This window comes from Cajanus cajan, chromosome 1, assembly GCF_000230855.2.
Source record: "Cajanus cajan strain Asha chromosome 1, NIPB_CcT2T_4, whole genome shotgun sequence".
Taxonomy (NCBI): Eukaryota; Viridiplantae; Streptophyta; class Magnoliopsida; order Fabales; family Fabaceae; genus Cajanus; species Cajanus cajan.
In genome coordinates this window covers 75,254,322-75,280,575 of record NC_138517.1, presented here as the reverse complement: position 1 = coordinate 75,280,575, position 26,254 = coordinate 75,254,322, and the positions used below count along the sequence as shown (strand labels likewise).

Below are 26,254 nucleotides of genomic sequence, written 5' to 3'. Positions count from 1 at the left end.
GTTTCCAAAAGGTCACAAAGATTGCTTCAGAATTGATGCATTAAATGATATGTACTTAGAAACTCAAAATGATTTCAAGAGCTCATTGCCACTAGAGAAGGCTTTGCCTATCTCTAATGAAGAATTGGAAAAGGTCATTGGTAAAGCTTGTCATCTTCCAATGGGATTGGAACATAAAGCATTTTGGGCTTTGAAGGCCTTAAATTATGATTTGAAGGCAGCAGGGGAGAAAAGAAAGCTTCAATTGCATGAATGGGAAGAAAGGAGATTGAAAGCTTATGAGTCTTTTAAGTCCTACAAGCACAAAGCCAAGATATATCATGACAAGAAGATTCTGAATAGGAACTTCCAACCTGGCCAGCAGGTATTATTGTTCAATTCCAGGTTGAAACTCTTCCCTGAGAAGATCAAATCTAAGTGGTCAGGTCTTTTCTCAATTAAATCTGTCAAATCTTATGGAGCCATTGAACTTGAAGATCCTGCCTCTGGAAGGAATTGGCTAGTTAATGGTAAGAGGCTCAAGCATTATTTGGGTGGTGAGGTGGAGAGATCCACTACCAGCACATATTTGAAGGAGCCATGAACAAACAGGATTGTCAAGCTAAAGACATTAAATTAGCACGTTCTTATTTTGATTTCTATTTTTAGATTCCCAATTTAGTTTGAATAGTAAGTAATTAAGAGTTTTTGTTCATAGAATTGCTTGATATCAGTATGAATGTTGCTTGATGATTTCCATGATTGTGTTTTGCTAATTTCATATCTTGGTTACTACTTGTTGTGTTATTTAGGCTTCATGAGTAAATGATATGGTAGTATCAATGCATGTTTGAATGTATGATATTCATGTGTCATTGCATATCTTATATTTTGTGTGTCATGTTAGTTGCACTTGGTTAATTGTGTGATTGTTTGTGTTAATTATGAGTTCATTATAGCTGTTAAAAATGTGGGAGTGTAGGAACAAGTTTTAGAGAGGTTGAGAGCTATAAAAGAGTGAAAAGGAAGTAAAAATTTCAAGTTTCAAGTCTCAGGGCTGCAGCCCTCATCCAAAGCTGCAGCGGATTTAGCAGAAAAACTGAAATTTTTTTTTTCTGATATGAGGGCTCAAGCCCCGGATCCAAGGCTCAAGCCTTAATTTTCTGTTTCACGTCCAGGGGTCCAGAGCTGCAGCCCTCATTCACGGCTGCAGCGGTAACTCTCTGCCAAGCTCCACATGAGAGCAAAAAAAAAAAAAAAAAAAAAAAAAAAAAAAAAAAAAAAAAAAAAAAAAAAAAAAAAAAAAAAAAAACGCAGCTGCAGCTCCGATTTTCAAGCCCAAGCTCAATATCTCTGCCATCATTGCAGCTGCAGCTCTAGAATCATGGCTGCAGCCCCAGGTTCAAATGCCCAAAATTTTTAAGTGATTTTAAGACCCATTTTCCACTTCCAAGCTACGAATACACTTCACTTCACTCTCTTTTCATGTTCTCAACCTCTAAACCCTTCCACACTCTCTTATACTCCCACTCTCTTCTCATGAGTCTCTCTTGTTGGTAGGAGATTAATGAAATATTTCATAGTTCTCTTCTCCTTCAAATCACACTAAAAACGTAAATTTTTTCATAGATTTTTCTCCTCTAGTTACATGCGATTCTTTCAAATTTCTTCTTCCTCTTGAAGCACAATGTGATTTTTAAATTGTAATTTCTCAAAAGAACTCTTGAATTGTTGAAGTGAATGAAACACTTTGTTTGCTTAAAAAAAAAAATGCTTATTTAAGGTGCATGCAAAGTGTTTGTGGAAATGTTTGCAAGAACACCATGTGAAATTCAACTCCATGTTAATTTTTGGCACATTAATCTTTGCTTTTTGACGTGCATATCATCCACATGGTTAATTGTGCTTGAAATAAACTGAAACAAGAAGTCTCTATCCATGGCCTACTTTAGAAACCCTTGTTGACCAAATTTTATGGCCTAGGGACAGTCCTATATACTTAGGAGGGGGTGGAGTGCAACAGTCAGGAGTTCATAGTGCAAAACCTGCTGCTGAGCATGGACAGGAAGAGGAAGTTGAGAGAGATGAAGAAGCAGAGGAAGAAGAGGAAGGAGAAGAAGAGGAATCCGAGTCAGAGGATTTTTGAGACAGACTGTGGAGAAAAGTTCATTTTAATTTTTTTGCAATTTTAAATTTTAGTATTTAAATATTATGGTGGTTTATTGCTAGCTTGTTCAGTTTAAACTATCTATTTGTTTTGTGTTAGTTATGGTTTTATGTGTTGGATGTTATAATTATGCATGTGTTGTTTTGGCTTGTGGTGCTTAGGTCAAGTACTAATAAACGTTTGGGGTTTTTGTGGAAAGTCACTAGTTTGTGAATAATCACTGACTATTGAAACACTCAGTTCTTTTTGAAAGACAAGTCAAGTTGTTTCAAATCAGCAAGAAGAAAACTTTCATCTTTAAATTCACCGAAAAAAAAAATGTTGTTAATACTCATCTTTTGGTTGCACTCTATCATTCATGCATAATCTTAGAATTCATGAGCATCTCTTTAACTTGACATGAAAGGTCAGTGGTTGGATTTATTGAGCCAAGCCAGTGAGTGAGAACACCCAATACATACACTTATATGTTTGAGAGTCACCATCATAGCATATGTGTATGCATTGTTTGATTCTTGAAATTGTTGCTCTTGTAAGAAATGTTGGAAAAGATCAAGGCATTATGTTGTTCATATTGAAGATCTGTTAAACCTAGAACCAAACAGCTAACCTTCATTTGAGAAAAATCTTTGTTTGAAACCCATTTGAGCATTACCCTTTATTCAACCCTTAAGCCTATACCAATCATAAATTCCTCTCCCTAACCAAACCTTAGAGAGCATGATGAAAATGATTGTGGGTTAAGTTGGGGGGAGTGAAAATTGTCAAAGGTTGAAGAAAAAGAAAAGAAATACCATGTTGTGAAGTGTTAAAGTGAGAATTACATCTCTAATGTTATCATTGTACTGTACAACTCCATTCAAAATAGCTTCATAAAAAGTTTAAAAAAAAAAAAAAAAGTTTAAAAAAAAAAAAAAAAAAAAAAAACTAAGTTAATGTACAAAAAGTCTCAAAAGAGGTGGGATTCTTGCAATTGAGTCAATAGATTGTGAGGGTAAATATGGGAAAAGTGAAGGTAGAAATTGGGCCGAGAGATATGGTTGGAGTTGAAAATTGAAGAGTGAATAAATTTTGAGTCTTGTTGCTTATGTTTATTGTGCTCTCTAGAGTTTGAACTTTGAACCTTGTTTAACTAGAAAAATCATATTTCTTTGTTAACCAAGCCCCATTACAACCATCAAAAGACCTTGAGATCCTTCATCTTCTTTTCAAGAGTGGTAATGGAGAGATGATATCAATGCTTATGTTCATAGAAATGATGTGTGTAGTTGAGAGAAACACTCACCCAAGGAGAGATACACTAGTGAGGAGTATTTATTCAATCACTGATTCATAATGCTCAAGTTTGTGATTTGATTTGTGAATTCTTTGATTAAGTATGTTTGAAAATGTGGCACCTCAAGTGAGTAGGAATTAATTTGATGAAGGTGAATTAATTGATGACTTATTCTCTTGTTGATATAAAAGCAATTTGTGAATTAGAAAGTGTTGTCAATTTGTAGTCATAGTGGAACCTTTGTTTGGGGACAAACAAATGAGTAAGTTGGGGGGAGTTGATAAGTGCTCAAATTGCATATTTTTATGCTTAATTTGGCACTTATTTTGGATGAGATATAAGTAATTTTGGTTATGTTTGACCCTCCAAATAGATGAACTAAGATTAATCTAAGGAGTTACAAGAGTGTAGTTTCTTTGGCTAAAAATATTTCCTTTTTGTGTAGGTTTTGATGAAATTGGAAATCCAAGGCTATAGCCCCAAAACCAGAGCTGCAGCCATGAAGCATGAACCAAAAAGAAGTGTTCCAGAGAGTTGGAGCTGCAGCCCCCATTCCAGAGCTGCAGCCTTGAATCCTTGTGCGTATGGAAACCAATTCCAGAGAGTTGGAGCTGCAGCCCCCATTCCAGAGCTGCAGCCTTGAAGCCTTGTGCGTATGGAAACCAATTCCAGAGAGTTGGAGCTGCAGCCCCCATTCCAGAGCTGCAGCCTTGAAGCCTTGTGCGTATGGAAACCAATTCCAGAGAGTTGGAGCTGCAGCCCCCATTCCAGAGCTGCAGCCTTGAAGCCTTGTGCGTATGGAAACACTTCCAGAGCTGCAGCCCCCATTCCAGAGCTGCAGCCTTGGGTTAAAAATCCCAACTTTTCCTTGGACAGAACATATGTGGGGCCCAAAATTAAGGAGAAAAATAGTGGGGGACAAAAATTAAGGAAAGAAACAAGAAGCACATGAGCACTAAATTAAAAAGAAAGACAAGGGGCCTTAATTTAAGGAGAAACAAACAAGGAAAAAGGAAAAAAATAATTAGTGGTTTTCCACTAATTGAACCACTAATGGAGGCTACAGCTGGACATCCACTAGGCTACAGCTAGAGACCAATTGGAGGGGGCAAGTGTTCTTTTTAGTAACACACAGATTGGGGGGCTAGAGGATACACACGAGGGAGGGAACCCAAATTCTCTGGTTTTTCATCTGCAACTTTGTACTCTCTTATGGAATTTGCTGCAGAATTTGTAATGGCTATGAGTGGCTAATTTCATTGAGGATTGGTTGGATGTAACTACTAACTCTTCTCCTTCTTAAATATATGCATTTTAATCTCATTATTTGTGTATGATTCTTTACTTAATGCTTATATCGGCTTGATCACCCGTTGTATGAATTTTTGGTTTTTGAATCCAGTTGGAAAACGTTTTTGAAAACCCGAACTGAATCTTGCACCTAATCAATTCTTGTTCTAGGGATAGACTTGATTTGGTTAGTCACATTGTTCAAGTTCTTGTTCTTAATGCGAAGTGTTGAACTCAAAACATAGAGGAATCATGTTTTGAGCTTAATGACTTTAGGATTCAACCTTGAGGAATCTTGTTGGATTACTTAATGAACGTGGAAATAATGGAATTAGAATAGCATTTATTTTAAGAAGATCTATGAGTTAGCAAGTGCTTCCGAACCAATCCTTGTTTCTTATTCATTGACCTTACTACGTTTGTTTTATTTTGTTGTTTTAATCTATTTTCACTCATCTACAATTTGAACATCAATTTCGTATAAATCATTAGAGCAAGAATTACTAAACACCCAAATCCCTGAGGACGATCTTTAAATACTACTTCGAAACTTGGTTCACTTGCCAAGTGATAGGTTGCGATAAAAACCCCATCAAGTTTCAGAAACTTGATGGAGTTTTTTCGCAAACCTATCACTTGGCAAGTGAACCAAGTTTCGAAGTAGTATTTAAAGATCGTCCTCAGGGATTTGAGTGATTAGTAATTCTTACTCTAATGATTTAAAAGAAAATGATGTTCAATTTGCGGATGAATGATGATAAATTAAAACAACACAGTAAAACAAACGTAGTAAGGATGATGATTAAGAAACAAGGATTGGTTCGGAAGCACTTGCTAACTCATAGATCTTCTTAAAATAAATGTTATTCTAATTCCATTATTTCCACGTTCATTAAGTAATCCAACAAGATTCCTCAAGGTTGAATCCTAAAGTCATTAAGCTCAAAACATGATTCCTCTATGTTTTGAGTTCAACACTTCGCATTAAGAACAAGAACTTGAACAATGTGACTAACCAAATCAAGTCTATCCCTAGAACAAGAATTGATTAGGTGCAAGATTCAGTTCGGGTTTTCAAAAACGTTTTCCAACTGGATTCAAAAACCAAAAATTCATACAACGGGTGATCAAGCCGATATAAGCATTAAGTAAAGAATCATACACAAATAATGAGATTAAAATGCATATATTTAAGAAGGAGAAGAGTTAGTAGTTACATCCAACCAATCCTCAATGAAATTAGCCACTCATGGCCATTACAAATTCTGCAGCAAATTCCATAAGAGAGTACAAAGTTCCAAGTGAAAAACAGAGGTTTTTGGGAGCTCCTCCTACGTGTGTATGCTCCTTCCTCCCAATCTGTGTGTTACTAAAAAGAACACTTGCTCCCTCCAATTGGTCTCTAGCTGTAGCCTAGTGGATGTCCAGCTGTAGCCTCCATTAGTGGTTCAATTAGTGGAAAACCACTAATTATTTTTCCCTTTTTCCTTGTTTGTTTCTCCTTAATTTAAGGTCCCTTGCTTTCTTTTTAATTTTGTGCTCATGTGCTTCTTGTTTCTTTCCTTAATTTTTGTCCCCCACTATTTTTCTCCTTAATTTTTGGCCCCACATATGTTCTGTCCAAGGAAAAGTTGGGATTTTTAACCCAAGGCTGCAGCTCTGGAATGGGGGCTGCAGCTCTGGAAGTGTTTCCATACGCACAAGGCTTCAAGGCTGCAGCTCTGGAATGGGGGCTGCAGCTCCAACTCTCTGGAATTGGTTTCCATACGCACAAGGCTTCAAGGCTGCAGCTCTGGAATGGGGGCTGCAGCTCCAACTCTCTGGAATTGGTTTCCATACGCACAAGGCTTCAAGGCTGCAGCTCTGGAATGGGGGCTGCAGCTCCAACTCTCTGGAATTGATTTCCATACGCACAAAGCTCCAAGGCTGCAGCTCTGGAATGGGGGCTATAGCCTTGGATTTCCAATTTCATCAAAACCTACACAAAAAAGAAATATTTTTAGCCAAAGAAACTACACTCTTGTAACTCCTTAGATTAATCTTAGTTCATCTATTTGGAGGGTCAAACGTAACCAAAATTACTTATATCTCATCCAAAATAAGTGCCAAATTAAGCATAAAAATATGCAATTTGAGCACTTATCAACTCCCCCCAACTTACTCATTTGTTTGTCCCCAAACAAAGGTTCCACTATGACTACAAATTGACAACACTTTCTAATTCACAAATTGCTTTTATATCAACAAGAGAATAAGTCATCAATTAATTCACCTTCATCAAATTAATTCCTACTCACTTGAGGTGCCACATTTTCAAACATACTTAATCAAAGAATTCACAAATCAAATCACAAACTTGAGCATTATGAATCAGTGATTGAATAAATACTCCTCACTAGTGTATCTCTCCTTGGGTGAGTGTTTCTCTCAACTACACACATCATTTCTATGAACATAAGCATTGATATCATCTCTCCATTACCATTCTTGAAAAGAAGATGAAGGATCACAAGGTCTTTTGATAGTTGTAATGGGGCTTGGTTAACAAAGAAACATGATTTTTTTTTTTTTTTGTAAACAAGGTTCAAAGTTCAAACTCTAGAGAGCACAATAAACATAAGCAACAAGACTCAAAATTTGTTCACTCTTGAATTTTCAACTCCAACCATATATCTCAGCCCAATTTCTACCTTCACTTTTCCCATATTTACCCTCATAATTTATTGACTCAATTGTAAGAATACCACCTCTTTTGAGACTTTTTGTACAATAACCTAGCTTCTTTTTTTTTTTTTTTTTTTTTTTTTTTTTTTTTGACTTTTTATGAAGCTATTTTGAATGGAGTTGTACAGTACAATGATAACATTAGAGATGTAATTCTCACTTTAACACTTCACAACATGGTATTTCTTTTCTTTTTCTTCAACCTTTGACAATTTTCACTCCCCCCAACTTAACCCACAATCATTTTCATCATGCTCTCTAAGGTTTGGTTAGGGTGAGGAATTTATGATTGGTATAGGCTTAAGGGTTGAATAAAGGGTAATGCTCAAATGGGTTTCAAACAAAGATTTTTCTCAAATGAAGGTTAGCTGTTTGGTTATAGGCTCAACAGATCTTCAATATGAACAACATAATGCCTTGATCTTTTCCATCACTTCTTACAAGAGCAACAATTTCAAGAATCAAACAATGCAAACACATATGCTATGATGGTGACTCTCAAACATATAAGTGTTTGTATTGGGTGTTCTCACTCACTGGCTTGGCTCAATAAATCCAACCACTGACCTTTCATGTCAAGTTAAAGAGATGCTCATGAATTCTAAGATTATGCATAAATGATAGAGTGCAACCAAAAGATGAGTATTAACAACACTTTTTTTTTTTTTTTTTTTCGGTGAATTTAAAGATGACAGTTTTCTTCTTGCTGATTTGAAACAACTTGACTTGTCTTTCAAAAAGAACTGAGTGTTTCAACTGTCAGTGATTATTCAAAACAACACATTTATGCAATAAAAGTCAAAACACAACATGCACAAGTATAACATCCAACACATAAAACCATAACTAACACAAAACAACAGATTTTTTAAACGCAACAAGTTAACAATAAACCATAGTATTTAAATACTAAAATTTAAAATTGCAGAAAATTAAAATGAACTCTTCTCCATAGTCTATCTCAGAAATCCTCTGACTCGGATTCCTCTTCTTCTCCTTCCTCTTCTTCCTCTGCTTCTTCATCTCTCTCAACTTCCTCTTCCTGTCCATGCTCAGCAGCAGGTTGTGCACTATGAACTCCTGGCTGCTGCACTCCACCCCCTCTTAAGGAAATAGGACTGTCCCCAGGCCATAAAATTTGGTCAGCAAAAGTTTCTAAAGTAGGCCAAGGATAAAGACTACCTCCTGTTTCAGATTGATGTAGGGTATAATTATAGCAATAGGAATGATGTGCCAGGTGAGCTCTATGATTGGCAGCCTGTTGGAGATGCAAATGACGAAGATAAGCGAGGTGTAATTTGCTTTGCTCCAGTTGTGCTTGGTGTCGTGCTTCTGCCTTTTGATCTTGCTCAAGTATAAGAGCCCTTAGGGTTGACAGATCAAACGGGGCCTCTGGTATTAGTTGAGGAACTTGTGTGTCTTGTTGTGGTAAGATATGAGGTTGAGTTGGTAAGTGCTCAAATTCTTTGGCATTGTTTATCCGGTTTTGATAATAGGCTTTATTGATGGGTCTATTGATGAATGTGAATGGTTTAGGAATAACCACACCAAAAGCCTTGCATAATCCTGTGATAAGTCCCGGAAATGCCAATGGTCTTGCCATGCCATTTGTAGAAGGTTGAGATAGGGTAATGGCATGAATCTCCTTAGAGATTAAGCTAGCCAAGTTGACATTCTTTTGTTGAATAATGCAATACACAAGCTTGGCTCGAGGGAGACTGATGTCGGAAGAGTGGGTGGTGGGAAGAATGTTATATTGCAAGAGAGCTTGCCACATGCGAGTTAATGATTTCAAATGAGCTCTTTTAATATGTTTGGGTTGTTGCTTGGTACCCAAATGAAATTCACTTCCCGGAAGGCAAAGAGTATTGAGCAAAGCTGTAGAAGTGGCTTCATCTAAAGGAGTGCGGAGCATCAAGTGATAATCATCTTCCTCACATATTTGAGACTGAGTGCCTAGATAAGAATTTATAGTCTCAGGATCATATGGCACTCTCTTGTTGTGCACCCAAGAAATTCGATCTTTGATATCCAGCTTTGTTGGAAAAGCATTGGCATAAAATTCTCGAATAAGAATCTCATTGTATTTTTGCTCTGGTGTGCCAATCTTTTCCCATTTTCTCCTCCTTAGTTCATCATCAAAATCTATGCATGGTGTGGTATCAACCATCAGTCTCTCTGCAAGGATTGGTCTTTCTTGGAGCTCGAGGAATCGTTGTTGCTTAGCTTTAGTCTTAAACTTGAGAGGGTGGTGATTGTGTTTGATGGGAGCTGCCTCCTCGTCTTCAGATGAGGATGAGAAGGGTTGTGACTGAGAAGTTGTAGCTACCCCTTTTCGCTTTTTAGTTGCAGCGATCTCATGAGTTGGTCTAGACCCACCGACAGAAGCACCTCCTCTAGAGCGGACCATCTACGATAATTTAACAACAAAATAACTCCCAGAATGGTCAATGTTAAAATGATAAGTATATGCACAATTTGTTCATGACTAAATAAAACAACAATGAGACCAAGATATAGTTAATTATTTTTAACACAAACCACTCCTACCTTCAAGAACATTTAACCATTTGAGTAATGTTCATTTCAAAAAGCAATGATTAATGTGGTAAAAAAAATCTAACAAGAAATGCAATTTCACAACATGGTTGTTATTCAAGCATTTCTACAAACACCTTGCGAACAATTTCAATATGCAATTTTTTTTTTTTTTTTTTTTTTTTTTTTTTTTTTTTTTTTTTTACAAACTAAGTGTTTCATTCCCTTCAATGATTCAAACTGACCATGTACAAGTATATGAATCACACAAGTATTCATTGACATTCAAATTGATATGAAATTTCACACAGACATTTGATCGAACACCTTGGATGCAACTCTCAATTTGAACATTTTCAAAAACACTTGGAATCAAGCCTCATCCGAATTCGTTCACCAACACAACAAGCATGAACCACAGAATTAATCAGCATTCAACAATCAAGAGATAGAAGAAAAGCAAGAGTGAAGAAGAAGAAGAGAAGAATTTATGGCAAAGTTAATGTTTTTATGATGAAAGAGATGAAAAGAGAAGAAAAGTTTACCTTTAGAAATGTCTAAGGATCTTCTATTAGCAAAGAAACTATTGAGAATGAGAATTAGAGTAGAAGAAAATGGGAAGGGTTTAGAGGTTGAGAGCAGAGAGAGAGAGTGAAGAGAAGTGTACGTGTTGCTTAGAAGTGGAAAATGGGTCTTAAAATCACTTAAAAATTTTGGGCATTTGAACCTGGGGCTGAAGCCATGATTTTAGAGCTGCAGCTGCAATGATGGCAGAGATATTGAGCTTGGGCTTGAAAATCGGAGCTGCAGCTGCGTTTTTTTTTTTTTTTTTTTTTTTTTTTTTTTTTCATGTGGAGCTTGGCAGAGAGTTACCGCTGCAGCCGTGAATGAGGGCTGCAGCTCTGGACCCCTGGACGTTTTTTTTTTTTTTTTTTTTTTTTTTTTTTTTTTTTTTTTTTTTTTTTTTTTTTTTTTTTTTGCTCTCATGTGGAGCTTGGCAGAGAGTTACCGCTGCAGCCGTGAATGAGGGCTGCAGCTCTCATTCACGGCTGCAGCGGTAACTCTCTGCCAAGCTCCACATGAAAAAAAAAAAAAAAAAAAAAAAAAAAAAAAAAAAAACGCAGCTGCAGCTCCGATTTTCAAGCCCAAGCTCAATATCTCTGCCATCATTGCAGCTGCAGCTCTAAAATCATGGCTTCAGCCCCAGGTTCAAATGCCCAAAATTTTTAAGTGATTTTAAGACCCATTTTCCACTTCTAAGCAACACGTACACTTCTCTTCACTCTCTCTCTCTGCTCTCAACCTCTAAACCCTTCCCATTTTCTTCTACTCTAATTCTCATTCTCAATAGTTTCTTTGCTAATAGAAGATCCTTAGACATTTCTAAAGGTAAACAACAAAAGGTAAATTTTTTCATAGATTTTTCTCCTCTAGTTACATGCGATTCTTTCAAATTTCTTCTCCCTCTTGAAGCACAATGTGATTTTTAAATTGTAATTTCTCAAAAGAACTCTTGAATTGTTGAAGTGAATGAAACACTGTGTTTGCTTAAAAAAAAAAAATGCTTATTTAAGGTGCATGCAAAGTGTTTGTGGAAATGTTTGCAAGAACACCATGTGAAATTCAACTTCATGTTAATTTTTGGCACATTAATCTTTGCTTTTTGACGTGCATATCATCCACATGGTTAATTGTGCTTGAAATAAACTGAAACAAGAAGTCTCTATCCATGGCCTACTTTAGAAACCCTTGTTGACCAAATTTTATGGCCTGGGGACAGTCCTATATACTTAGGAGGGGGTGGAGTGCAACAGTCAGGAGTTCATAGTGCACAACTTGCTGCTGAGCATGGACAGGAAGAGGAAGTTGAGAGAGATGAAGAAGCAGAGGAAGAAGAGGAAGGAGAAGAAGAGGAATCCGAGTCAGAGGATTTTTGAGACAGACTGTGGAGAAAAGTTCATTTTAATTTTTTGCAATTTTAAATTTTAGTATTTAAATATTATGGTGGTTTATTGCTAGCTTGTTCAGTTTAAACTATCTGTTTGTTTTGTGTTAGTTATGGTTTTATGTGTTGGATGTTATAATTATACATGTGTTGTTTTGGCTTGTGGTGCTTAGGTCAAGTACTAATAAACGTTTGGGGTTTTTGTGGAAAGTCACTAGTTTGTGAATAATCACTGACTATTGAAACACTCAGTTCTTTTTGAAAGACAAGTCAAGTTGTTTCAAATCAGCAAGAGAATAAGTCATCAATTAATTCACCTTCATCAAATTAATTCCTATTCACTTGAGGTGCCACATTTTCAAACATACTTAATCAAAGAATTCACAAATCAAATCACAAACTTGAGCATTATGAATCAGTGATTGAATAAATACTCCTCACTAGTGTATCTCTCCTTGGGTGAGTGTTTCTCTCAACTACACACATCATTTCTATGAACATAAGCATTGATATCATCTCTCCATTACCACTCTTGAAAAGAAGATGAAGGATCTCAAGGTCTTTTGATGGTTGTAATGGGGCTTGGTTAACAAAGAAATATGATTTTTCTAGTTAAACAAGGTTCAAAGTTCAAACTCTAGAGAGCACAATAAACATAAGCAACAAGACTCAAAATTTATTCACTCTTCAATTTTCAACTCCAACCATATCTCTCGGCCCAATTTCTACCTTCACTTTTCCCATATTTACCCTCACAATCTATTGACTCAATTGCAAGAATCCCACCTCTTTTGAGACTTTTTGTACATTAACTTAGTTTTTTTTTTTTTTTTTTTTTTTTTTTTTTAAACTTTTTTTTTTTTTTTAACTTTTTATGAAGCTATTTTGAATGGAGTTGTACAGTACAATGATAACATTAGAGATGTAATTCTCACTTTAACACTTCACAACATGGTATTTCTTTTCTTTTTCTTCAACCTTTGACAATTTTCACTCCCCCCAACTTAACCCACAATCATTTTCATCATGCTCTCTAAGGTTTGGTTAGGGTGAGGAATTTATGATTGGTATAGGCTTAAGGGTTGAATAAAGGGTAATGCTCAAATGGGTTTCAAACAAATATTTTTCTCAAATGAAGGTTAGCTGTTTGGTTCTAGGTTTAACAGATCTTCAATATGAACAACATAATGCCTTGATCTTTTCCAACATTTCTTACAAGAGCAACAATTTCAAGAATCAAACAATGCATACACATATGCTATGATGGTGACTCTCAAACATATAAGTGTATGTATTGGGTGTTCTCACTCACTGGCTTGGCTCAATAAATCCAACCACTGACCTTTCATGTCAAGTTAAAGAGATGCTCATGAATTCTAAGATTATGCATAAATGATAGAGTGCAACCAAAAGATGAGTATACAAAAATGCTTATTTAAGGTGCAAACCTATCACTTGGCAAGTTAGCAAGTTTCGAAGTAGTATTTAAAGATCGTCCTCAGGGATTTGGGTGTTTAGTAATTCTTGCTCTAATGATTTATACGAAATTGATGTTCAAATTGTAGATGAGTGAAAATAGATTAAAACAACAAAATAAAACAAACGTAGTAAGGATGATGATTAAGAAACAAGGATTGGTTCGGAAGCACTTGCTAACTCATAGATTTTCTTAAAATAAATGCTATTCTAATTCCATTATTTCCACGTTCATTAAGTAATCCAACAAGATTCCTCAAGGTTGAATCCTAAAGTCATTAAGCTCAAAACATGATTCCTCTATGTTTTGAGTTCAACACTTCGCATTAAGAACAAGAACTTGAACAATGTGACTAACCAAATCAAGTCTATCCCTAGAACAAGAATTGATTAGGTGCAAGATTCAGTTCGGGTTTTCAAAAACGTTTTCCAACTGGATTCAAAAACCAAAAATTCATACAACGGGTGATCAAGCCGATATAAGCATTAAGTAAAGAATCATACACAAATAATGAGATTAAAATGCATATATTTAAGAAGGAGAAGAGTTAGTAGTTACATCCAACCAATCCTCAATGAAATTAGCCACTCATGGCCATTACAAATTCTGCAGCAAATTCCATAAGAGAGTACAAAGTTCCAAGTGAAAAACAGAGGTTTTTGGGAGCTCCTCCTACGTGTGTATGCTGCAGCCCCCCAATCTGTGTGTTACTAAAAAGAACACTTGCCCCCTCCAATTGGTCTCTAGCTGTAGCCTAGTGGATGTCCAGCTGTAGCCTCCATTAGTGGTTCAATTAGTGGAAAACCACTAATTATTTTTCCCTTTTTCCTTGTTTGTTTCTCCTTAATTTAAGGCCCCTTGTCTTTCTTTTTAATTTAGTGCTCATGTGCTTCTTGTTTCTTTCCTTAATTTTTGTCCCCCACTATTTTTCTCCTTAATTTTGGGCCCCACATATGTTCTGTCCAAGGAAAAGTTGGGATTTTTAACCCAAGGCTGCAGCTCTGGAATGGGGGCTGCAGCTCTGGAAGTGTTTCCATACGCACAAGGCTTCAAGGCTGCAGCTCTGGAATGGGGGCTGCAGCTCAAACTCTCTGGAATTGGTCTATATACTTACAAAGCTCCAAGGCTGCAGCTCTGGAATGGGGGCTGCAGCTCCAACTCTCTGGAATTGGTCCATATACGCACAAAGCTTCAAGGCTGCAGCTCTGGAATGGGGGCTGCAGCTCCAACTCTCTGGAATTGGTCTATATACGCACAAAGCTCCAAGGCTGCAGCTCTGGAATGGGGGCTATAGCCTTGGATTTCCAATTTCATCAAAACCTACAAAAAAAGGAAATATTTTTAGCCAAAGAAACTACACTCTTGTAACTCCTTAGATTAATCTTAGTTCATCTATTTGGAGGGTCAAACATAACCAAAATTACTTATATCTCATCCAAAATAAGTGCCAAATTAAGCATAAAAATATGCAATTTGAGCACTTATCAACTCCCCCCAACTTACTCATTTGTTTGTCCCCAAACAAAGGTTCCACTATGACTACAAATGGACAACACTTTCTAATTCACAAATTGCTTTTATATCAACAAGAGAATAAGTCATCAATTAATTCACCTTCATTAAATTAATTCCTACTCACTTGAGGTGCCCACATTTTCAAGCATACTTAATCAAAGAATTCACAAAACAAATCACAAACTTGAGCACTATGAATCAGTGATTGAATAAATACTCCTCACTGGTGTATCTCTCCTTGGGTGAGTGTTTCTCTCAACTACACTCATCATTTCTATGAACATAAGCATTGATATCATCTCTCCATTACCACTCTTGAAAAGAAGATGAAGGATCTCAAGGTCTTTTGATGGTTGTAATGGGGCTTGGTTAACAAAGAAATATGATTTTTCTGGTTAAACAAGGTTCAAAGTTCAAACTCTAGAGAGCACAATAAACATAAGCAACAAGACTCAAAATTTATTCACTCTTCAATTTTCAACTCCAACCATATCTCTCGGCCCAATTTCTACCTTCACTTTTCCCATATTTACCCTCACAATCTATTGACTCAATTGCAAGAATCCCACCTCTTTTGAGACTTTTTGTACATTAACTTAGTTTTTTTTTTTTTTTTTTTTTTTTTTTTTTAACTTTTTATGAAGCTATTTTGAATGGAGTTGTACAGTACAATGATAACATTAGAGATGTAATTCTCACTTTAACACTTCACAACATGGTATTTCTTTTCTTTTTCTTCAACCTTTGACAATTTTCACTCCCCCCAACTTAACCCACAATCATTTTCATCATGCTCTCTAAGGTTTGGTTAGGGTGAGGAATTTATGATTGGTATAGGCTTAAGGGTTGAATAAAGGGTAATGCTCAAATGGGTTTCAAACAAAGATTTTTCTCAAATGAAGGTTAGCTGTTTGGTTCTAGGTTTAACAGATCTTCAATATGAACAACATAATGCCTTGATCTTTTCCATCACTTCTTACAAGAGCAACAATTTCAAGAATCAAACAATGCAAACACATATGCTATGATGGTGACTCTCAAACATATAAGTGTTTGTATTGGGTGTTCTCACTCACTGGCTTGGCTCAATAAATCCAACCACTGACCTTTCATGTCAAGTTAAAGAGATGCTCATGAATTCTAAGATTATGCATAAATGATAGAGTGCAACCAAAAGATGAGTATTAACAACACTTTTTTTTTTTTCGGTGAATTTAAAGATGAAAGTTTTCTTCTTGCTGATTTGAAACAACTTGACTTGTCTTTCAAAAAGAACTGAGTGTTTCAATAGTCAGTGATTATTCACAAACTAGTGACTTTCCACAAAAACCCCAAACGTTTATTAGTACTTGACCTAAGCACCACAAGCCAAAACAACACATGCATAATTATAACATCCAACACATAAAACCATAACTAACACAAAACAAACAGATAGTTTAAACTGAACAAGCTAGCAATAAACCACCATAATATTTAAATACTAAAATTTAAAATTGCAAAAAAATTAAAATGAACTTTTCTCCACAGTCTGTCTCAAAAATCCTCTGACTCGGATTCCTCTTCTTCTCCTTCCTCTTCTTCCTCTGCTTCTTCATCTCTCTCAACTTCCTCTTCCTGTCCATGCTCAGCAGCAGGTTGTGCACTATGAACTCCTGACTGTTGCACTCCACCCCCTCCTAAGTATATAGGACTGTCCCTAGGCCATAAAATTTGGTCAACAAGGGTTTCTAAAGTAGGCCATGGATAGAGACTTCTTATTTCAGTTTATTTCAAGCACAATTAACCATGTGGATGATATGCACGTCAAAAAGCAAAGATTAATGTGCCAAAAATTAACATGGAGTTGAATTTCACATGGTGTTCTTGCAAACATTTCCACAAACACTTTGCATGCACCTTAAATAAGCATTTTTTTTTAAGCAAACAAAGTGTTTCATTCACTTCAACAATTCAAGAGTTCTTTTGAGAAATTACAATTTAAAAATCACATTGTGCTTCAAGAGGAAGAAGAAATTTGAAAGAATCGCATGTAACTAGAGGAGAAAAATCTATGAAAAAATTTACCTTTTTAGTGTGATTTGAAGGAGAAGAGAACTATGAAATATTTCATTAATCTCCTACCAACAAGAGAGACTCATGAGAAGAGAGTGGGAGTATAAGAGAGTGTGGAAGGGTTTAGAGGTTGAGAACATGAAAAGAGAGTGAAGAGAAGTGTATTCGTAGCTTGGAAGTGGAAAATGGGTCTTAAAATCACTTAAAAATTTTGGGCATTTGAACCTGGGGCTGCAGCCATGATTCTAGAGCTGCAGCTGCAATGATGGCAGAGATATTGAGCTTGGGCTTGAAAATCGGAGCTGCAGCTGCGTTTTTTTTTTTTTTTTTTTTTTTTTTTTTTTTTTTTTTTTTTTTTTTTTTTTTTGCTCTCATGTGGAGCTTGGCAGAGAGTTACCGCTGCAGCCGTGAATGAGGGCTGCAGCTCTGGACCCCTGGACGTGAAACAGAAAATTAAGGCTTGAGCCTTGGATCCGGGGCTTGAGCCCTCATATCAGAAAAAAAAATTTCAGTTTTTCTGCTAAATCCGCTGCAGCTTTGGATGAGGGCTGCAGCCCTGAGACTTAAAACTTCATATTTTTACTTCCTTTTTCACTCTTTCATAGCTCTCAACCTCTCTAAAACTTGTTCCTACACTCCCACATTTTTAACAGCTATAATGAATTCCTAATTAACACAAACAATCACACAATTAACCAAGTGCAACTAACATGACACACAAAATATAAGATATGCAATGACACATGAATATCATACATTCAAACATGCATTGATACTACCATATCATTTACTCATGAAGCCTAAATAACACAACAAGTAGTAACCAAGATATAAAATTAGCAAAACACAATCATGCAAATCATCAAGCAACATTCATACTGATATCAAGCAATTCTATGAACAAAAACTCTTAATTACTTACTATTCAAACTAAATTGGGAATCTAAAAATAGAAATCAAAATAAGAACGTGCTAATTTAATGTCTTTAGCTTGACAATCCTGTTTGTTCATGGCTCCTTCAAATGTGTGCTGGTAGTGAATCTCTCCACCTCACCACCCAAATAATGCTTGAGCCTCTGACCATTAACTAGCCAAGTCCTTCTAGAGCCAGGATCTTCAAGTTCAATGGCTCTGGAATTGAACAATAATACTTGTTGGCCAGGTTGGAAGTTCCTGTTCAGAATCTTCTTGGCATGGTATATCTTGGCTTTGTGCTTGTAAGACTTAAAAGACTCATAAGCTTTCAATCTTCTTTCTTCCCATTCATGCAATTGAAGCTTTCTTTTCTCTCTTGCTGCCTTCAAATCATAATTCAAGGCCTTCAAAGCCCAAAATGCTTTATGTTCCAATTCCAATTGTAGATGACAAGCTTTACCAATGACTTTTTCCAATTCTTCATTAGAGATAAGCAAAGCCTTCTCTAGTGGCGATGAGCTCTTGAAATCATTTTGAGTTTCTAAGTACATATCATTTAATGCATCAATTCTGAAGCAATCTTTGTGACCTTTTGGAAACTTTGTTGTTTCAAATACATTGAAACTCACTTCCTCATCTTGGACCCTCACTTTCAGCTTTCCTTCATCCATGTCAATGAGAACTCGAGCTGTCTTCATAAAGGGTCTGCCCAGAATCAATGGAACCTCCACATCTTCTTCCATATCCATCACTACAAAATCAACTGGGAACATGAACTTGTCAACCTTTACAATCATATCTTCCACTATACCATGTGGAATCTTGATGGATCTGTCTGCCAACTGCAAGGTCATTCTTGTAGGTCTCACTTCCACTTCTCCTATCTTTTTCAACATGGATAAAGGCATCAAATTAATACTAGCTCCAAGATCTAAGAGTGCCTTACCCACTGACAGATTACCAATTGATACAGGGAGAGTGAAACTGCCTGGATCTCTAGATTTTTGAGGTAGAGACTTTTGTATAATAGCACTACAACCTGCCTCAAGCTCCACAGTCTCTTCTTCAAGAATTCTTTTCTTCTTAGTTAACAATCCCTTCATGAACCTGGCATATGTAGGCATTTGTTCCATGGCTTCAGTGAAAGGAATATTAATTTGTAGCTTCTTGATGATGTCCAGAAACCTTGCAAATTGTCTTTCCTTCTCTTTCTTAGATGGGGCATGAGGGTAAGGTAAGTCTTTAATAGGAACAGTAGAACTAACTTCCTTTCCCTTCTTTTTATTCTTCTCCTTCTCAATCTCATTTTTCTCTCTTATTTTCTCATTATTTACACTCTCACTCTTATTTTTTTCTTCCTCATTCTTCTCAATCTCTTCCTCAACCCCCGTCAATTCAACATTTTCTTTCTTTTCATTTTTCTCACTTACCCCAACATCACTACCTACCACCTTTCCACTTCTTGTTGTTATGGCTTGGCAATACTCCTTGGGGTTGGTCTTGGTGTTGGCTGAAAATGGGCCTTTAGACATGTCAGCCAATTGTTTAGCTAGCTGACCCACCTGCACCTCCAAGTTCTTGATGGATGCCTCTGTATTCTTCTGGTTGTTCATAGATACCTGCATAAACTGGTTCAGAGTATCCTCCAATTTGCTGGTTCTTTCATGCATAGAAGGATAAGCAGGCTGGTGTTGTTGTTGTTGTTGTGGTGGTGGCCTATTGGATGGTCCAACTTCATTCCTCCATCCATAACCTTGGTTGTTATTGTTGCTTCTCCAACCTTGATTTCCCTGCATATAATTGTTAGTGTTATAATTACGGGAATTAAAATTACCTCCTTGTTGTTGGTTCCCCACATAGTTGACCTCTTCTTCATTTGGAATTTCTGAACAGTGACCATTGGGATGATCTCCACCACAAAAATCACACTTTAAAGAAGGATTTTGTTGGGTTGAAAAAGAAGCAATAGCATGAAGCTGTTGTGGAATCTTGGCCATCTGCTTAGTCAATGCTTCAATTTGTTGAGATAGCAGCTTATTCTGAGCAAGGATTGCATCATTAGTGTTAAGATCAAGAACTCCTCTTCTATGAGATTGATGTCTTCCATGCTCTGTTTGGTGATCAGAAGATGCCAAAGACTCTATAATTTGAGTGGCTTCTTCTGGACTCACGGTCATCATGGTGCCACCAGCTGCTGCATCCAATAACATCTTCACCTCAGGTTTGATTCCATTGACAAAGAAATTAAGTTGAGCTATATCTTCAAACCCATGGTTAGGACATTTTCTGAGCAATGACTTAAATCTCTCCCAGGCTTCACAGAATGGTTCATCTGCACCTTGCCTGAAAGTAGTGATTTCTGACTTGGCCTTAATATACTTGGATGAAGGATAGAATCGGTTCACAAACTTATTTTCCACATCACCCCAGCTTGTCAAACTTTGATTTGGGTGAGATTGTAACCAAATTTTAGCTTTTCCTGTTAGAGAAAATGGAAACAATCTCAAATACACAGCTTCCTCATCACCTCCAGGTATTCCCATTGTTCCACATAACTCATAAAAATTTGAAAGGTGTGAGTATGGGTCTTCATGGTCAAGGCCAGCAAATTGTTGTGAGCTAACCAAGGTAAGGAAGGCAGGTTTCATCTCCATGGCTCTAGAAGTGTTTGGAGCTGCAATGCTAGAGAAATGTCTAGGACCTTGTTGTTGTGCATAATCACCTAGGGTCCTTCTGGGAGGCCTAGTTGGTCCATTTCCACCATTATTATTTCCTGTTCCGTCTTCAGCCATTGGTTGATTTGATGAAGTAGAAGAACTTGGAAAATCCTGCTGTTGTTCTAGGATTCTCTCTAACTGTCTCAGCCTTCGTGTTCTGTTATTATTCCTCCTTGCTGTTCTTTCAATTTCAGGATCAAAATGTAATTCTTCAGCTGGAGTTTTCCCTCGCATACAATTCCAAGAAGTCTGCACAGCAAGGTGAGTCCAAAAAAAAAAAAAAATACAGCAAGACAAATATCTCTATTCAAAGTATTCACAAAATAATTTACAAAATTACTAAATCACAAGATTAAAAATTACTAATTAGCACCAAAATCCCCGGCAACGGCGCCAGAAACTTGATGGGGTTTTTCGCAAACCTATCACTTGGCAAGTGAACCAAGTTTCGAAGTAGTATTTAAAGATCGTCCTCAGGGATTTGGGTGTTTAGTAATTCTTGCTCTAATGATTTATACGAAATTGATGTTCAAATTGTAGATGAGTGAAAATAGATTAAAACAACAAAATAAAACAAACGTAGTAAGGATGATGATTAAGAAACAAGGATTGGTTCGGAAGCACTTGCTAACTCATAGATCTTCTTAAAATAAATGCTATTCTAATTCCATTATTTCCACGTTCATTAAGTAATCCAACAAGATTCCTCAAGGTTGAATCCTAAAGTCATTAAGCTCAAAACATGATTCCTCTATGTTTTGAGTTCAACACTTCGCATTAAGAACAAGAACTTGAACAATGTGACTAACCAAATCAAGTCTATCCCTAGAACAAGAATTGATTAGGTGCAAGATTCAGTTCGGGTTTTCAAAAACGTTTTCCAACTGGATTCAAAAACCAAAAATTCATACAACGGGTGATCAAGCCGATATAAGCATTAAGTAAAGAATCATACACAAATAATGAGATTAAAATGCATATATTTAAGAAGGAGAAGAGTTAGTAGTTACATCCAACCAATCCTCAATGAAATTAGCCACTCATGGCCATTACAAATTCTGCAGCAAATTCCATAAGAGAGTACAAAGTTCCAAGTGAAAAACAGAGGTTTTTGGGAGCTCCTCCTACGTGTGTATGCTGCAGCCCCCCAATCTGTGTGTTACTAAAAAGAACACTTGCCCCCTCCAATTGGTCTCTAGCTGTAGCCTAGTGGATGTCCAGCTGTAGCCTCCATTAGTGGTTCAATTAGTGGAAAACCACTAATTATTTTTCCCTTTTTCCTTGTTTGTTTCTCCTTAATTTAAGGCCCCTTGTCTTTCTTTTTAATTTAGTGCTCATGTGCTTCTTGTTTCTTTCCTTAATTTTTGTCCCCCACTATTTTTCTCCTTAATTTTGGGCCCCACATATGTTCTGTCCAAGGAAAAGTTGGGATTTTTAACCCAAGGCTGCAGCTCTGGAATGGGGGCTGCAGCTCTGGAAGTGTTTCCATACGCACAAGGCTTCAAGGCTGCAGCTCTGGAATGGGGGCTGCAGCTCAAACTCTCTGGAATTGGTCTATATACTTACAAAGCTCCAAGGCTGCAGCTCTGGAATGGGGGCTGCAGCTCCAACTCTCTGGAATTGGTCCATATACGCACAAAGCTTCAAGGCTGCAGCTCTGGAATGGGGGCTGCAGCTCCAACTCTCTGGAATTGGTCTATATACGCACAAAGCTCCAAGGCTGCAGCTCTGGAATGGGGGCTATAGCCTTGGATTTCCAATTTCATCAAAACCTACAAAAAAAGGAAATATTTTTAGCCAAAGAAACTACACTCTTGTAACTCCTTAGATTAATCTTAGTTCATCTATTTGGAGGGTCAAACATAACCAAAATTACTTATATCTCATCCAAAATAAGTGCCAAATTAAGCATAAAAATATGCAATTTGAGCACTTATCCAGAAACTTGATGAGGATTTTTTCGCAAACCTATCACTTGGCAAGTGAACCAAGTTTCGAAGTAGTATTTAAAGATCGTCCTCAGGGATTTGAGTGATTAGTAATTCTTACTCTAATGATTTATAAGAAAATGATGTTCAAATTGCAGATGAGTGAAAATAGATTAAAACAACACAATAAAACAAATGTAATAAGGACAATGATTAAGAAACAAGGATTGGTTCGGAAGCACTTGCTAACTCATATATCTTCTTAAAATAAATGCTATTCTAATTCCATTATTTCCACGTTCATTAAGTAATCCAACAAGATTCCTCAAAGTTGAATCCTAAAGTCATTAAGCTCAAAACATGATTCCTCTATGTTTTGAGTTCAACACTTCGCATTAAGAACAAGAACTTGAACAATGTGACTAACCAAATCAAGTCTATCCCTAGAACAAGAATTGATTAGGTGCAAGATTCAGTTCGGGTTTTCAAAAACGTTTTCCAACTGGATTCAAAAACCAAAAATTCATACAACGGGTGATCAAGCCGATATAAGCATTAAGTAAAGAATCATACACAAATAATGAGATTAAAATGCATATATTTAAGAAGGAGAAGAGTTAGTAGTTACATCCAACCAATCCTCAATGAAATTAGCCACTCATGGCCATTACAATTTCTCCAGCAATTTCCATAAGAGATTACAAAGTTAGAAGTGAAAAACCAGAGAATTTGGGTTCCCTCCTTCGTGTGTATCCTCTAGCCCCCCAATCTGTGTGTTACTCTCAAGAACACTTGCCCCCTCCAATTGGTCTCTAGCTGTAGGCTAGTGGATGTCCAGCTGTAGCCTCCATTAGTGGTTCAATTAGTGGAAAACCACTAATTATTTTCCCCTTTTTCCTTGTTTGTTTCTCCTTAATTTAAGGCCCCTTGTCTTTCTTTTTAATTTAGTGCTCATGTGCTTCTTGTTTCTTTCCTTAATTTTTGTCCCCCACTATTTTTCTCCTTAATTTTGGGCCCCACATATGTTCTGTCCAAGGAAAAGTTGGGATTTTTAACCCAAGACTGCAGCTCTGGAATGGGGGCTGCAGCTCTGGAAGTGTTTCCATACGCACAAGGCTTCAAGGCTGCAGCTCTGGAATGGGGGCTGCAGCTCCAACTCTCTGGAATTGGTTTCCATACGCACAAGGCTTCAAGGCTGCAGCTCTGGAATGGGGGCTGCAGCTCCAACTCTCTGGAATTGGTTTCCATACGCACAAGGCTTCAAGGCTGCAGCTCTGGAATGGGGGCTGCAGCTCCAACTCTCTGGAATTGGTTTCCATACGCACAAGGCTTCAAGGCTGCAGCTCTGGAATGGGGGCTGCAGCTCCAACTCTCTGGAATTGGTTTCCATACGCACAAGGCTTCAAGGCTGCAGCTCTGGAATGGGGGCTGCAGCTCCAACTCTCTGGAATTGGTCCATATACGCACAAAGCTCCAAGGCTGCAGCTCTGGAATGGGGGCTGCAGCTCCAACTCTCTGGAACACTGGTTTTGGGGCTATAGCCTTGGATTTCCAATTTCATCAAAACCTACACAAAAAAGAAATATTTTTAGCCAAAGAAACTACACTCTTGTAACTCCTTAGATTAATCTTAGTTCATCTATTTGGAGGGTCAAACATAACCAAAATTACTTATATCTCATCCAAAATGAGTGCCAAATTAAGCATAAAAATATGCAATTTGAGCACTTATCAACTCCCCCCAACTTACTCATTTGTTTGTCCCCAAACAAAGGTTCCACTATGACCTTTTATATCAACAAGAGAATAAGTCATCAATTAATTCACCTTCATCAAATTAATTCCTACTCACTTGAGGTGCCACATTTTCAAACATACTTAATCAAAGAATTCACAAATCAAATCACAAACTTGAGCATTATGAATCAGTGATTGAATAAATACTCCTCACTAGTGTATCTCTCCTTGGGTGAGTGTTTCTCTCAACTACACACATCATTTCTATGAACATAAGCATTGATATCATCTCTCCATTACCATTCTTGAAAAGAAGATGAAGGATCACAAGGTCTTTTGATAGTTGTAATGGGGCTTGGTTAACAAAGAAACATGATTTTTTTTTTTTTTTTTTTTTTTTTTTTTTTGTAAACAAGGTTCAAAGTTCAAACTCTAGAGAGCACAATAAACATAAGCAACAAGACTCAAAATTTGTTCACTCTTGAATTTTCAACTCCAACCATATATCTCAGCCCAATTTCTACCTTCACTTTTCCCATATTTACCCTCATAATTTATTGACTCAATTGTAAGAATACCACCTCTTTTGAGACTTTTTGTACAATAACCTAGCTTTTTTTTTTTTTTTTTTTTTTTTTTTTTTTTGAGCTATTTTGAATGAAATTGTACATTACAATGATAACATTAAAGAGGTAATTCTCACTTTAACACTTCACAACATGATATTTCTTTTCTTTTTCTTCAACCTTTGACAATTTTCACTCCCCCCAACTTAACCCACAATCATTTTCATCATGCTCTCTAAGGTTTGGTTAGGGTGAGGAATTTATGATTGGTATAGGCTTAAAGGTTGGATAAAGGGTAATGCTCAAATGGGTTTCAAACAAAGATTTTTCTCAAATGAAGGTTAGCTGTTTGGTTCTAGGTTTAACAGATCTTCAATATGAACAACATAATGCCTTGATCTTTTCCAACATTTCTTACAAGAGCAACAATTTCAAGAATCAAACAATGCAAACACATATGCTATGATGGTGACTCTCAAACATATAAGTGTATGTATTGGGTGTTCTCACTCACTGGCTTGGCTCAATAAATCCAACCACTGACCTTTCATGTCAAGTTAAAGAGATGCTCATGAATTCTAAGATTATGCATGAATGATAGAGTGCAACCAAAAGATGAGTATTAACAACACTTTTTTTTTTTTTTTTGGTGAATTTAAAGATGAAAGTTTTCTTCTTGCTGATTTGAAACAACTTGACTTGTCTTTCAAAAAGAACTGAGTGTTTCAATAGTCAGTGATTATTCACAAACTAGTGACTTTCCACAAAAACCCCAAACGTTTATTAGTACTTGACCTAAGCACCACAAGCCAAAACAACACATGCATAATTATAACATCCAACACATAAAACCATAACTAACACAAAACAAATAGATAGTTTAAACTGAACAAGCTAGCAATAAACCACCATAATATTTAAATACTAAAATTTAAAATTGCAAAAAAATTAAAATGAACTTTTCTCCACAGTCTGTCTCAAAAATCCTCTGACTCGGATTCCTCTTCTTCTCCTTCCTCTTCTTCCTCTGCTTCTTCATCTCTCTCAACTTCCTCTTCCTGTCCATGCTCAGCAGCAGGTTGTGCACTATGAACTCCTGACTGTTGCACTCCACCCCCTCCTAAGTATATAGGACTGTCCCTAGGCCATAAAATTTGGTCAACAAGGGTTTCTAAAGTAGGACATGGATAGAGACTTCTTGTTTCAGTTTATTTCAAGCACAATTAACCATGTGGATGATATGCACGTCAAAAAGCAAAGATTAATGTGCCAAAAATTAACATGGAGTTGAATTTCACATGGTGTTCTTGCAAACATTTCCACAAACACTTTGCATGCACCTTAAATAAGCATTTTTTTTAAGCAAACAAAGTGTTTCATTCACTTCAACAATTCAAGAGTTCTTTTGAGAAATTACAATTTAA

General features: G+C 36.7%; 2 protein-coding genes and 1 non-coding gene across 4 annotated transcripts in view; 1 reads left to right on the top strand and 2 right to left on the bottom strand.

The window, feature by feature from the left end:
• LOC145950855 (uncharacterized) overlaps positions 1 to 26,254 on the bottom strand; it is a 43,253-nt gene that overhangs the window by 12,456 nt on the left and 4,543 nt on the right. The window contains exon 2 of one of the 2 annotated variants that reach the window (XM_083062685.1): positions 10,891 to 10,954. The exons of the other annotated variant lie outside the window; for it this stretch is intronic. The gene's annotated coding sequence lies outside the window, so the exon portion shown is untranslated. The remainder of the gene's footprint in view (positions 1 to 10,890; positions 10,955 to 26,254) is intronic. 2 annotated transcript variants of the gene reach the window in all.
• On the bottom strand, positions 8,098 to 10,838 carry LOC145950859 (uncharacterized). Its single transcript, XM_083062689.1, has 2 exons — positions 10,520 to 10,838; positions 8,098 to 9,846 (listed from the first exon to the last, which is right to left on the bottom strand). Exon 2 carries the CDS (start codon positions 9,844 to 9,846, stop codon positions 8,398 to 8,400), a length of 1,449 nt encoding a protein of 482 aa, XP_082918815.1. The 5' UTR covers positions 10,520 to 10,838; the 3' UTR covers positions 8,098 to 8,397.
• Positions 20,148 to 20,253, top strand: LOC145954011 (small nucleolar RNA R71). The gene has a single exon (XR_014431222.1). It is a non-coding gene; the product is annotated as a small nucleolar RNA R71 (small nucleolar RNA).

Coding starts and splice junctions, on each gene's coding strand:
- LOC145950859 (XM_083062689.1), bottom strand. CDS start 9,846: ATGGTCCGCTCTAGAGGAGGTGCTTCTGTCGGTGGGTCTAGACCAACT.